This window comes from Nicotiana tomentosiformis, chromosome 1 (genome assembly GCF_000390325.3).
Source record: "Nicotiana tomentosiformis chromosome 1, ASM39032v3, whole genome shotgun sequence".
NCBI classification, from domain to species: Eukaryota; Viridiplantae; Streptophyta; class Magnoliopsida; order Solanales; family Solanaceae; genus Nicotiana; species Nicotiana tomentosiformis.
This window is the reverse complement of record NC_090812.1, coordinates 139,538,074-139,553,473: the sequence shown is the minus strand read 5'-3', so window position 1 is coordinate 139,553,473 and position 15,400 is coordinate 139,538,074. Positions and strand designations below refer to the sequence as shown.

Here is a 15,400-nt window from a genome sequence, read left to right as displayed (position 1 = left end):
GATTATAATTCACTAATATATGGTTGTTTCTTCAATTCTGTGATTAATTGCTTAATTGTCTGGCCATCAGTTAGGTTCTATTTACTATCTATGCTATGCTTAGGAAATCCATGTTTAGATTACAGAAGAATTGAAGAGAGCATGATCTTAACTCTTGGGGAGGGGGGGGGGATTTGTGGTTAGGATAGGAATATACCTAGTCACCGTGCTTAATTAAATATCGTAATCTTAATGCGTTCTTGATAGATTAATTTCATAGGAATATAGGCGTTAATCTATTTTGAATAGGCGAGTAGTACTTCGGGAGAAGGCTATGAGAGCAATTATCGATTAATTAGCAACCATGAGTGAATTGTATGAAAGAGAGAGTTAACTAGAACACAATAGGATTGGTGAATCGATCACAACCCTGGAATATTTTTCTCTACTGAATACACAACAACCATTTTACTGCTTGATAATTTAGTTACTCCTTAGAAGTATAGTTTAGTATAACCACATTCTTGAACTCGAATTTGGATTGACTGAATAACAATCTTGGTTATTTTAGTGGGTAGTTGATACAAATCTCTGTGGGTTCGACACTCGACTTATCATTTTATTACTTGTACGACCACGTATACTTGCGTGTGCATTTGGGAGAAACACTCTCCCTTTCATACAACTCGCTCATGGTTTCTAATTAATCGAATAATTGCTCTCGTAGTATTCTACGGAATTACTACTCACCTATTCAGAATAGATTAACGCCTATATTCCTATGGAATCAATCTATTAAGATTATGATATTCAACTGAGCATGGTGACTAGGTATATTCCTATCCTAACCACAATTCCGCCCTCCACTCAGAGTTAGGATCATGCCTTCTTCAACTCTTCTATAATCTAGACATAGCTTTCCCAAGCATAGCATAGATAGTAAATAGAACCTAACTGTTTGCCAGACAATTAAGCAATTAATCATAAAATTGAAGAAACAATCATATATTAGCAAATTGTAATCAAAGTTAAGTCAACTTCAAACAACAATATTCATGGCTAAATCACAACCCCATAACGATGGGTTGTAGACATTCATGATAAAAATCAAAACAATTCCACACGTGTTGAATAGTTGAAAATACTAATAAAGATGAAGAAAAACTGAGAATCCTTGCTCCCGAGTGTCCCGTGTGTGTATTTTCCTCTTAAAGTGGCCTTTCTCTCGCCAAAATAGGTTTAGGCTCGCTTTTATACGAGTTGGGGTGTCTTGGATCGAAATAACCTTATCCAGGTCGAGGTAGGAGAAATTCCCATCACCAGCACCCATGGTAGCATGGGGGCGCTAGCCTTGGTGCTGGGAAATTTTAAGGTTTGACTTATGCGCCATAGGTAGTGCCCCACGCTAGCCTGGGCGCTACTTTGTGGCATTTTTCCAATTTTGTCCCTTTTTTGCTTTAAATCATGCACCTTCGTCCCGCATTGCCTCCGGATGATTCCTACACATAAACATACCACGAATTAGCACAAATCATTGCATTACACATCCGAAATCTATGAAGCATGAGTAAAATGCGAGACAATATGCATATAAATATACATACTTTAAGCCGAATATCAACACCTCACATTTAGACTCTTGCTCGCCCTCAAGAAATGGGACTATCAACTGTGCCCATCATGTATACATCAACCAAGGGGAAGCAATTCAATGTTTAATCATACATTCTACCCTTGACTATGATCGATACCGGCAATCAAGCATGAACATACGAAATTCACATTCTTCCCGTTTTAAACATTTCCAAGTATAAACATTCAATCAGTCAATTCAAACAACCTATCCACAACCACCCTACCTCAAGAGTCGACTCGTTACCACTATGCACCCTCAACTCGCTCACTCACCCAACAAGAGAAGTTCACAACATTACCAATCCGTCATGAGATCATGTGTCCTCACCAACAAACAAGAGAGTGAATATAGAAATAGTACACACATTCAAATATGACTTTGAACATAAAATAAGGACATCACATAATTGAAAAAAAGTCGCTCACTCTCACAAAGAATTTCATGTGCATCCCGTGGTCGTACCATAAGCTTGTCCATAGTGTACATCTCTACTAATCTAAGCTAGCCAAGTCTAGGACCAATTAGAACTTTATGGGTTGTAATGTAGGCTAAGGGACGGGTAAGAAACATTTAGGAATACTGACTAACCATCCTAAGCACTTTAATAAACTACACTAAAAAATTGAGCACGTTTTCTTCTCAACCAATTCACTCGCCACAAACCATACACAACATACCCTTTTCTTCAATTAAGCACTTCTACATCCCCACTAGCACGAATTAGTATGATTAGGAGGTGTGTATTTTTCATCTTTTTGACTATCAACATTATTTTTCTATTTTGTCTTTTGCAATTCCCTTTTCTCTTTTTTTCCTTTCCTTTTTTTTTCTACACACAGTCCATACATTAAGGTTCATTGACTAGTGATATTTTTCACAACTTTAGCAAACCTTAAGGGCCCTTCCATGGTCTCACTCAAAAACTACTTCCTAATCTCTCACCTTATTTCTTTTAGCGCCTAAGTGCCTTCGGAGGTAAAGGTTCAACAAGCTCAAATTAAGAACAAAATAGGGATACAACTTGTAATGTGGGTTCCAAAGAAAATATCTATAGGCTAAAAGGGGCTAGCAACTGGAAATATTTTATTTATAAGTGAAAAGCACATCTATGATCAAGCAAGAAACGCCTACGTCATCTCCTAGACTAGCACAACTTAATGATTTCGCTTCGATTAACACACATGGCATGTTCTAGACTACACATGATAGCACAGAATAACACAAATTCTCACATACACATTGCACATGACTCAATCAAGATGCTTCTGTTCAACTCTCAAGTCAAGCAAGCACACAGTTGAGAAATTTAAGCAATAATGCACTAGGTGACATACAAGTCAAACAACAGAGAAAATGCATCACAGAGTAGGCTATTTATATTACTTAGGCATCATAATTCAAGTCAAATATAACATGAAGACAAAGCGCATGCCATAGCCTAGTGTGCCAGCACCAAGCATGTCAATAGGTACCTCAGAGCAACTTAGTTTCCTTCCTATCATACTCCTAAAAAGAATAAAAACAAAGTACCCGGTTCAAGCTACATACTTGGAAAAGAATCGGCGCCCAAAGAAAAACCAAGGGATATACCTAACTATCCTAAAAAACAAAATCTTTTGGTGTTTTTAATCGGACTTTAATCCCTCAAAAATTCTGTCCAAGAGATCTATTATAGGGAAAAGTCTGAGCTTTTTCTGATTTTCTCTATTTTCACTTTTTTAAGAAGCTAGACTATGTCTACTATGAGTTCTAAAAGAAAAACTAATAAAAAAATAGTTTTATACAATTATATTACCGAAAGTAGTTCCCCCACCCCACACTTATAATATTCATAGTCCCCGATACATGTAAGAATTCAAAACAAAGTAAGGTGGAAATAAGAACTCTCATGGGTCATACTCGGATCCTTCACCCTCAGAATGCCCACCAACCGAAGCTCCAAGCTCATCATCATCCGCTCCCAGGGGCACCAAAGCCATTGGCCCCAAGACATCAGCACCAATTTCATCCTCATCATCTAAGCCCTTGTGGATGTTTTCATCCTCCAACGGGTGAATGGGACTGCCAGGCGCAATTTCCAACGTTTCTTTTAAAGAACTGGATAGATCATTCCATATATGCATGCGTTCCTCATCCGTCACACCCAACTTACTCATTATCACATTCAGGGAGCTATATAGAAATCTGTTGAAGTTTTCATCCCCCTCATTCCGCGCAGCCTGGCTCAACTTGGACGTAGACTCCAACAAGGAAGTAATGTCCATCAATCCCTTTGGTGCATCAACCACCTCATCATAACCGGGGTACTCAAGTACCTCACGAGAGAGCATGTACTACGTCAACAAGTTGCCAAACAAGAATCTTTTTATTTTTAGCCCAAACCATGTGCGGTCCATCTCTCCTAACATGATCTCACCCACATTGATGGGTCGCCCAGTGATAAAAAAAATCAAAGGGCTCGAGTGCACTCACTATTGTGCTCCACCAGCATCAGTTTGGCATGCACAAAGTTCTGCCACACCTTGACAGTTTTGTTGAAGTCAAATCGGATCATCTCAAGATGTGCATCACCCTTAGTCCTCGTCCATTTTGCATTAGAATCGACGCCACATAGAGTGTGACAAATGGCCTGGTAGCTTGGAAAATTGACAAACGTTTGCAGCCTCTTTGGATTTAGGGAAATCAACTCCTAAGAATTTGCATAATGAATCCCTATCCATTGGAACTTCCTTTCCTTTGAACCACGACATGAACAGATGCTCATTCCAATTTGCATAGAGCTCCCTTACCATGCTCAAATTTGCATGTCCCAGGCACTCAAGGAACTTGTCCATCTTCATATCTCTCAATCGTGCTATCACATCGGGGAAGTTCTTCTCCAGAGTGGTCATGTTAATCCCCATTTCAGAGACGTACCGCCCATATGGCTCAAAGCTGTGATACCACTGGATGGCGTCCTCCCGAACCAGATCCAATTGGGGCCTTGGCCCCGATGGTGCCCTCCTTGACCCGCCAGCAACCTGCTTGCCTTTTGCTTGGCGAGATGACCCTTCACCTTGCTTGTGCTTTTTAGGAGGGTGAGAAGTAGTAGAGGACTTCCCCACTTCTTTTCCTATAGTAGCACCATCACGAGGCATAACAACCCACAACACAATAAACATGAATGTGAGAATGAATCAAGAAATCTGCCTAAGGTTATCGTGAGAGTCAAAGATGACCCCACACTTAAAACTGAAGGCTTTATGTAATATACTCACAATAGTGGTTCAAAAGTGCAGAAATGTTGCACCACAAGGCGATGGGTACTCAAGACTTCCCCATGCCACACAATTATAATTCACTTCCTATTCCACACAAATCAAGAAGTCAAACATGGCGAAGTGACCTAGCCTTAGTGCAAGCGGGAACACATGGTCCTCCATCTCTACAACTAACACACTACACTAGCTAATTCTAAAAAAATGATACGACATACATAATACAAGATACATGGTGTGGATAGTGTGGTTATGGTATGTGAACATTAACGACAAGCTTCGGGTTATGTAAAACAACCCCCAAACATCCCACACTTAACCCCACATCACATACAACTACACTTGGCTGCTCAAATTTCACTGGTGCATAATTTACTCTTTCAAGCATTTTATCAACCACATGGTGGGCATCAAGTATATGCAACTCAATTCAACAATGGTGTAACATGGCGGCCCTCCCAAATTTTAAACGAAGTAGAGGAAATTGTAGTTTACTACTATGCATACAACTTCACAACCAATTTTAGCAACCCATTTCGTTGCACATAATGGCCACCCACCATAGAAAATAAGTTCTAAGAAACAAATATGGGGGAGTTGGGGTTGTGGTCATTTGGGATGGGGGATGTGGAAGAAACGTTTTCAAAATACAACATAACAGAAGAGGCAGAAGGGGAGAACATACTTGTTGTTTTTGTGAGAGAAAGAAGACTTGGGAAGAGAGGGAGTAACATAGAGAGAGAGACAGAGTGAGAAATAACGGGGAGAGAGAGAGTAGCATGTGAGAGAGAGAGGGAGGTTTTAGGGGTTAGAATTATTTTCAATTAGAGGGGGAATGGGTATGGGTAATAGGAGATGTGTTAAGGGGTGGGTCAGGTTTTATGGTAGTGGGTTATTTGAAACTATAAAACAAAAAAGGAGAAACAAAATTAATTACTTACCTGCCACCCCCAGCCCAGTACGTCGCGCTAGGCCTGGCACTAGGGGGGATTTTTTCAGACTGTTTTATGCGCCACAGGTAGCGCTGGACGCTGGCATGGGCGCTGCTTATATATATATATATATATATATATATATATATATTGAATAAAACCCTGATTCTCCCGAGCACTTAATATATCCATTTTACACATCCCACATCATTCTACCTATGATTTCTTTGACTACAAAGAAAACAAGAAAAACTCTAATCTACTCTAACTAAAAAGAAAAAAAACTAAACTATGAAAGCAATAAACATTGGGTTGCCTCCCAACAAGCTTCTGATTATCGTCACGGCACGACACATGGCCTCGCTTACTCATCAACGAGTATTACTTTAAACTTCTAACTATCAATGACACCTCCCTAATAGTGCTTGACTCTTTTCCCATTCACCAAAAAAATTCTTTCACTGTTTAAAGCACTCAGCTCAATAGCACCATAAGGAGTGACTCTCACCATCTTAAATAGACCTGAGCACCACGATTTTAACTTTCCAGGAAATAGCTTAAGCCTAGAATTGAACAATAGTACCTTTTGGCCCGGTTCAAAATGTCGCGGCTTGATACGCTTATCATGCCATCTTTTTGTTTTCTGCTTGTAAAGCTTAGCATTTTCATAGGAGTGCAGCCTTAACTCATCTAACTAATTCAACTGCAAGTGACTTTTCTCGCCTGTGCCTTTAAAGTCCATATTCAACTTCTTAACTGCCCAATACGGCTTATGTTCAAGTTCAACCGGTAAGTTACATGCCTTCCCATAAACAAGCTTATACGGGGATGCCCCAATTGCTGTTTTGTATGCAGTTCTATGTGTCCACAAGGCATCATCTAGCTTTGCAACCCAATCTTTCCTGTTCACACTCACTGTCTTCTCTAATATCTGCTTTATTTCTCTGTTTGACACTTCAACCTGTCCACTTGTTTGCGGATGATATGCCGTGGAAACTCTATGGCGGACTCCATATTTTGCTAGAAGGTTATTCAACAACCGATTGTAGAACACTAATCAAGTCACGTGGAGTCCCAAACCTCGAGAATATGTTTTTCTTCACAAAAGTGGCTACCACTATGGCATCATTGGTTGGCAATGCGACCGCCTCTACCCATTTTGACACGTAATCAACCACTTGCAAGATGTATTTGTTTCTTCTAGATAATGGGAATGATACCATGAAGTCTATCCCCGACACATAAAAAATCTCTACCTCCAGGATATTATTCAAAGGCATATCATGCCTCTTCGTGATTGTTCCTGTTCTCTGACACTGGTCACACTTCTTAACAAATGCATGTGCATCCTTGAACAATGTTGGACAATAGAACCCAGACTGTAACACCTTTGCATATGTCCTATCGCCTCCATGATGTCCCCCATAAGGCAAGGCGTGGCAATCATACAACACTAATTCCACCTCCTTTTTAGGAATGCATCTCCTCATCAACTGATTAGCACATTGTCTGTACAAGAATGACTCATCCCAGTAGTAGAGGTTCACATTATGAAGAAACCTCTTCCTAGCCTCAGATTGAATTTTAGGAGGAAGTACCCCACTCATAATATAATTCACATTGTTCGCGTACTATAGGGCGGGGTCATGGGTGATGGCAAAAGGTTGCTCATCAGGAAATGTCTCCTTAATTTGTCCGCATTCTTCCGCGTGCTCATGATTTTCTAGCCTTGACAGATGGTCAGGCACTTGGTTTTTTGTGCCCTTCCGATCTCATATTTCTACAACAAATTCCTGCAACTATAAAACCCAGCGCATTAATCTAGCATTGGATTCTTTTTTTGTAAATAGATACCTGATCGCTGCATGATCGGTATAAACTATAACTTTTGTTCCCACCAAGCAAGCCCGAAATTTCTCAAAGGCCCACACAACTGCCAAAAACTCCTTTTCAGTGGTGGTGTAATTTAGTTGTGCATCATCAAGAGTCTTACTCACATTGTATATGGAGTAAAGCATCTTGTCTTTCCTCTAGCCTAGCACTGCCTCCATAGCATGGTCACTTGCATCGCACATTAGTTCAAATGGTAAGGACCAATCCGGTGCCACAATAATGGGGGCACCCACCAACTTCTCTTTGAGCTCCTCGAATTCCTTCAGGCAGGCTTCATCAAATTTGAAAGTCACATCCTTTTCAAGCAACCTGCACAATAGAGTAGCAATTTTTGAAAAATCTTTAATAAAGCGTCTATAGAAACTCGCGTGTCCGAAGAAACTCCGGACACCCTTCATAGATATCGGTGGAGGTAATTTTACAACCACCGCCACTTACGCCTTATCAACTTCAATGCCACTCTTCGATACCCTATGTCCACACGATGCCCTTTTGCACCATAAAATGGCACTTTTTCCAATTTAATACCAAATTTGTTTCTTCACAACATGCCAACACCTTGCCCAAATTCTTCAAACAGTCATCATAAGAAGACCCAAAGACTGAAAAATTATCCATGAAGACTTCTACAAATTTTTCCACCATATCAGTGAAAATGGACATCATGCACCTCTAGAAAGTAGCTGGTGCATTACAAAGACCAAATGTCATTTGCTTGAAAGCAAAAGTACCATAAGGGCACATGAAAGTTGTTTTCTCCTGATCCTCTGGGCATACGACAATCTTGTTGTACCCCGAATAACCATCAATGAAGCAATAATATTCATGCCCAATCAAGCTGTCCAACATTTGGTCAATGAATGGAAGTGGGAAGTGGTCCTTGCGGGTTGCTTTGTTGAGCCTTCTATAGTCAATGCAAACTCTCCACTACGTCACAGTGCGAGTAGGAATTAGCTCATTTTTCTCATTCTCTACAACAGTCATCCCCCCTTTTTAAGCACACATTGCACTAGGCTCACCCAGTTGCTTTCAGAAATAGGAAAGATGATACCTGCATCAAGCCACTTAATTACTTCCTTCTTCACAACCTCCTTTATAATAGGATTTAAGCTCCTTTGTTGCTCAACACTGGCGTTGTGGCCATATTCCAGAAAAATTTTTATGCATGCAAAATAATGTACTGATTCCCTTGATATCAGTAGTTATCCACCCAATAACCTTTTTATGCTCATGAAGCACTCTTAGCAGCTTTTCTTCTTGCACATTTGCCAAGCTGGATGAGATAATCACGGGCAACGTTTCAGAATTCCCCAAGTAGGCATAGCACAGGTGCGCTGGAAGAGGCTTGAGCTTTAGCTTTGGAGCTTCTTCAACAAATGGTTTAGGGGATTCAGAGTAACAGGTCTGTCCAACTCCTTAAATCTCCCAAGCCATGGACATACTTGCAAGAATGTTGAGGACTTGCTAAATTTCTTCCATCATCTCATCTTCACTTTCTTATTCATCCCCCATCAAAACTCTTTCAAGTGGATCTATGGGGCTCATATAGGGTACCAATGAAGTCACATCACTTTTCACCATAGATATCATGGATAACTCTTCATAGTGGGTAGGCAATCTGAGTGCTTTTTACACATTGAATACCTCCACTCGATCACCCACTCTCATTATCATCTTTCCTTCATATACATCAATAATAGCTCATCCTGTGGCTATGAATGGATGCCCAAAAATAAATGGGACTTCCTGATCAGGCTCATAGTCTAAGATAATGAAATCAGCAAGGAATATGAAAGAACCCACTTAAACTAACACATCTTCAATCACCCTTTTAGGATGAGCAAGGGAGCGATCAACCAACTGTAAAATCACCGTAGTTGGGTGTGTCTCACCCAACCCCAACTGTTTGAAAACAGATAGGGGCATCAAATTGATGCTCGCCCTAAGATCATACAAAGCTTGCCCGACTATGTGCTTAACAATTGGAGATTTGGATAGTGAAACTACTTGGATCCTTCAATTTCTGAGGTAGCTTGATTTTAATTCTTGAGCTACATTCTTCAGTGAGTGCCACAGTCATGAACCCGGCCAACCTCCTCTTATTTTCCACTATGTCTTTGATATATTTGGCATATTTGGGCACTTATTGCGGGATGTTTACCAACGGAATATTAATTTTCACGTGCTTTAAAATATTAAGAAATATCTTATAAGCATCATTATCCTTCACTTTCTGCAATCTATGAGGGAACAGAGGTGGTGGCCTTGCAACTAGTGGTTGGGGTTGCTTTGCCACCACCTCTTCAACTGGCTTCTCTGACTCCCTTGCTTTTTCTGATTCTGCTTCTATGGTGGCATGTTTCTCATTAAAGGTCACTTGCTTTCTCTTTTGCGATAGGACTTCTTCTAACTGTGTCCCATTCCTCAATGACATAGCATTAATGGATGCCTTAGGATTAGCCTCATTTTCTCTTAAAAGAGCTCCAATTGGTCGAGTATTTTGGGCACTAGCCATTTGTCGCTCTAAATTTCTCATAACTGCTACTTGGGCCTGCTGGTCAGTCATCAATTTCATTAGCATCTCCTCAATGTGACTCATCGAGTTTGTAGGTTGCTCGACCTATGGTGATCTATATTGCTATTGCGGAGCTTGTGGCCTGTACTGATTCCACGCACTTTGGTTTCCACCCCAAGAGAAGTTTGGGTTGTTCCTCCAATTAGGATTGTAAGTGTTCCCATACTGGTTTGTTTGGCCCCTATTTGAATTACCCATGAAACATACAGATTCTGGATTATCTGGGCATAAATCGCTCATGTGACCATCTCCACATACATCACAAAATATTTGAACCTGTTGCATTGACTGAGCTTGTTTCTTGTTAATAACCAAGGTCATCTTATTGTCTTGGTTGGATAATGTGGCAACTTGTGCTGATAATGTAGAAAATACATCTAACTCGAGGACCCCCAGATATTTTTGAACTGTGTGTCTGCCCATCTCTCTTTTCCAATCAGGATTACTTTTGGAGAATTTATTCAATAATGCATACATTTCATCAAAGTTTTTCTCCAACACTTGACCTCCCGCGACAGCGTCCACCACAATATTTGTCTCTGGATGTAGCCCTTCTATGAAGTTATGAGCTAACACTTCATTTGTCTGGTTGTGATGAAGACAATCTCTAAGCAGCCCTTTGAACCACTCCCAAGCTGAATATAAAGATTCCCCCAATTTCTGTTTGAAGGAGACGATTTCACTTCTGATCTTTGCAGTTTTGCCTAAAGGGAAGAACCGTGCCAAAGATTTTCTTGCCAGATCATTACATGATGTAATAGAATTAGCTAGTTCCACCTTCAACCACCGCTTTTCTTCACCCAACAGAGAAAACGAGAATAGTGTGAGCCTCACATAGTCTGTAGTGACTCCATTAGTGATATAAGTATCACTAATCTCTAAGAAATTCAGAATGTGTTGTTGTGGATCCTCGTGTGGAAGACCCATAAACTGCCCATTTGCATGTAGTAATTGGATCATGCTCTATTTTAGCTCAAAGTGCCCAGTGATTCTGGGCTTCACAATGCTGGAGGTAACATTAGCAATGGTGGGCATCGCCACCTCCCGAACAACCTATGTTTCTTCTCTGCAATGTTCAAAGGTAATTGAATAAGTGCCTGAGCATTATCTGTGTCACTTGCTTCTCTCAACGTCCTATGAAATGTTCTCTCAGGTTCGGGGTCAAAGCCTTGAAGTCTGTCCTGGCTTCTGACCCTTGGCATTCAAATTAAAGTTCCTGAGAGCAGAGCAACCAATAAGAAACATTAGACTTGATGAAATAAACAACTAAAGTAAAAGCTAGTAAAATAGTCAATATTCAAGTCCCCGGCAACGGTGCCGAAAACTTGTTGCTCCCAAACGTACGTGCAAGTATACGTGATCGTACAAGTAATAAAGTGATAAATCAAGTGTAAAACCCACAAAGATTTGTGTTAACTACCCACTAGTTTCACCAAGATTGTTATTCGGTCGAGTCAATCAGAGTTCAAAAGTGTGATTATACTAAGAAATAATTCATAAGGCCCCATAAAAATTTCACCTAAAACCCGGAGTTTCCTGGTGCCAAGCTTGCTCACCGCGATACAAACATTTTGGGTTAAACATATCATTGGGAAGTTGAAGAAAACAATTGTTGCAGAACATGACATTTCTGTGGTCTATTATGTGACCGCAGAACTGATCTGCGGACTACAGATCAGCCGCAGAGTGAAGCAAAGAAATGGGCCAATTTTGGAGGTTGTTTTGCAGTCATCTATGCAACCGCATAATCATTTTGTAGGTCGCACATCTATCATAGAACTAACATGAAGATTTTCGGAGGGAGATTCTGCAGTCCATTCTGCGGCCGCATAATTGATATGCGGGCCGTAGACCTGGCCACAGACTGAAACAGACCAGCCTAGCTTTTGGGACCTTTTATGCAGTCCCCTTTGCGTTCTACGACCGCAGACCCGGCTTCGTAGAGTTTAAGTTTGGAAACTTTCACCCGATCCCATTTTATAAACACAACTTGGTGTTTATTTTGGCTGGTTCTAACTGATATTTTAAAGAGAGAAAAGTGGTCTAGAGTGAGAGGGGGGATTCCTAAGATCATTGTTCATCAATCCTTTCTCAAGACTTGGAGAATTCACGGGGAAAACTCACAAGGTCTCCATTCAAGAGGTAAGGTTCCGTACTCTAGTCTTCAATTTCGAGCTTGGGGTAGAAGATGGGTGATGAGGAGTGGGATTCTTAGGTATGTGGGTGTTTTCTATGCATGCATGTACTAACAAAGTTGTGGGAAGGTTGTTGAGCTCAAAAGGGTTGATATTGGGTTGTAGGATGAAGGAATCCACCATAGGAGAACCTTGAAAACATAATGCACACCTAGTGCTTGATAAAATGCTTAAATGAACTGAACCTATGATTATCTTCCTAATTATGGTTCAATTTTATCATGTCTCTAAAAAGATCAAAGTTGCTAGGATTTATGGAACATTGTAGTAATTAAGGAAAAGCTCAAAGCGAGGTATGTTGGCTAAACCCCTCTTGTAGAATCGAATTCATGATGTCATCGTTAGTTGTAATTATGATTGGCTCAAGCTCTTATTTCTCATGTTATGAGTTATACCTTACTATTCCGAATAAACTGTGTCGAATGATATATGTTCAAAATGTGTTCCGAATGCTCTTATCATATTATGTTATCTTTCGGGGATGTGTTCAAAGCATGGGTTGTGTATCAAAATATTACGAATTCAATCATGTTTCAAATGCAAGTTATCATGTCAAATTGTGGAAGAAAAACTCAATGTGCTTAAAGACTCTTAATTGCTCATATGTGTACCTAAAGTTCTTGATTGAAAATGCCTTGTTGTTGATAATCCATGACGATGTTCGAAAAATGAAAAGGGTGAGCATGAAATATGAAATACGTCCAGCGTGCCAAGAATGATATTACATTTGTGGCCACCAGTGCCAATAAAATGAAAAGACGGGTAAAAGACTATGAAATTAGCTAAAAGTCCTTTATGTAATAAATATTTGGGAGTATTGTTAGTCACCGAGGAAAGGTAGGTTGAAATAACCTAACCTCGAAACTACCCGTGCCGGTGTAGGAGTGGATTGTGATTATTCCCCTTATTTGGAATGAGATTGATGTGATGAGATTATACCCCTTACATGGGATGTGATAGTTGCTAACAAAAAGGGTGATGTCGATTTACACGGCACTGTGGTAAGACGGCCTAGCCGGTCGGGTCGAGATCAGACCCCATGCCGCACACATGGTGGTGATTCTGCTTGAGATTGTGATTTTGATAGTGATTGAGATTGTGATTGTGATGGTGATTGGATGTCTTTGGGTGAGGCGGCCTAGCCGATAGGGCCGTGATCGTACTTTGTGCTAAAGATACGGTGGTATATCGGTAATAAAGATCTCCCAACCTGGGATAATGTAATTTACTTGAAATCTTATCTTGCTCCTAACTTGATGTCTTGGTAGTGTTCGAGGTTTCCATTGATTCTATGATTGTTCTTCCTTGTTTTATTACTCGTTCTATCGAGAGGGTGTTTATTCATTCATACTAGTACTATTCCATATGTACTAACGTCCCTTTTTGCCGGGGGCGCTGCATCTTTAATGGATACAGGTGGTTCCACAGCAGGCGACAGTGATTAGTGATAGTGGTACACCCTTCTCCCAACTGACTTGGTGAGCCCCATTTCATTTTGGGGTCGTATATCTTTTGTCCCTTGTGTATTCTGTTTTGAGGTATAGCCGGGGCCTTGTTGTTGGCACTATCATAGTACTCTTTTGTATCTATTAGAGGCTCTGTTGACATGGTGTAGGTTGTATATTGATGTTGGGAAAGTCAAACCAAAATGTTATATTTTGTATCACATGTTCCACTTCAAACTATGAAAGTGTATGTATTTTGAGAACTTATAAATAATGTAACTAATGGTAATGAATTGGTGTCGCTCACATGATCTTCTCCTGGTCTATTAATGAAATAGATCTTCCTTTTATTAATGGGTGAGTTCGGGAAGAAAGTATTGTACAGGCTTGCTCGTCTTGGTTATCTCGGTTGAGCACCGATCGCGCTCCCCGAGGTTAGGGCGTGACAAACTTGGTATCAGAACCTAAGGTTTAAAAGTGTCCTAGGATGTCTCGGAGTCGTGTCTAGTAGAGTCCTTCTTATCGGTGTGTTGTCGACCACATCTATAATTGGGAGGCTACTTGGGCATTTAGGAATAAAACCCTTCTTTGATGTTCTTGATCATGCGATAAAGCTGATTATAAGACTGTCCCTCCTTTAACTCGTGCATTGCTCTAATTTTCAGTACATGGAACCTAGGAAGAAGGCAAGAGCTGGCCAAGGAGCCAATGCCACCCCAGGAGTGGCAGTTGATTCTATACCTGATGATATGGGTGAGCACCCGAGGGGTGATGATATTCCCCCAACTACTACACTGCCTGATTCTACTACTCCTGATCAGACTACACCAATCCCTACTCCTACTGAGGGTGCAACAATTCCTCCAGCTGATATTCCAGTTCCACCTCCATCCCCAACTCTAGTACTGGTGTTTCTAAGGGGGACCTTAGGGGGAGCCATACGGATGTTGGCTCAGATAGTGGCTTCCCAGGCCCAGAGATTGAATGTTGCACCTTCTTCTTCCACCCAGCCAGGGGATTTTGTTAGTCTCAGGGTGAACAAGCTTCTTCAGTTAGATCCTCCAGTGTTCATGGGTACTAATCCCGAGGAGGACACCCAGGACTTCATTGATGAGATGCACAAGACTCTCTGAGTTATGCATGCTACTGAGATGGAAGTAGTGGAGTTGGCTTTGTACCGCCTGAAAGAGGTGGCATATTCTTGATTTGAGCTGTGGGAGGAGTCCCATGAGGAGGGGAGCCCTCCGGCAAGGTGGAGTGAGTTTGTCGATGCCTTCATTGATCATTTCTTGCCTGCCGAGACAAAGGCAGCCCGTGTTGTTGAGTTTAAGAGCTTGAGGCAAGGTAGCCTGAGTGTATGAGAGTATCATATGAGATTTGCACACCTGTCCAAGTATTTTATTTACATATTGCCCACTATGGAGGCTAGAGTGCGTCGGTTCGTGCAGGGCCTCAGCCCCTTGGTTATTAATGAGGCTACTACAGCCG

General features: G+C 40.9%; 1 protein-coding gene and 1 non-coding gene across 2 annotated transcripts; one reads left to right on the top strand and one right to left on the bottom strand.

The window, feature by feature from the left end:
• Positions 1-10,335: 10,335 nt before the first annotated feature.
• LOC104113353 (uncharacterized) lies at positions 10,336-11,232 on the bottom strand. Its single transcript, XM_009623480.2, has one exon. The coding sequence runs from the start codon at positions 11,230-11,232 to the stop codon at positions 10,336-10,338; it is 897 nt and encodes a 298-aa protein (XP_009621775.2).
• On the top strand, positions 10,859-10,965 carry LOC117280818 (small nucleolar RNA R71). Its single transcript, XR_004511405.1, has one exon. It is a non-coding gene; the product is annotated as a small nucleolar RNA R71 (small nucleolar RNA).
• Positions 11,233-15,400: the final 4,168 nt, after the last annotated feature.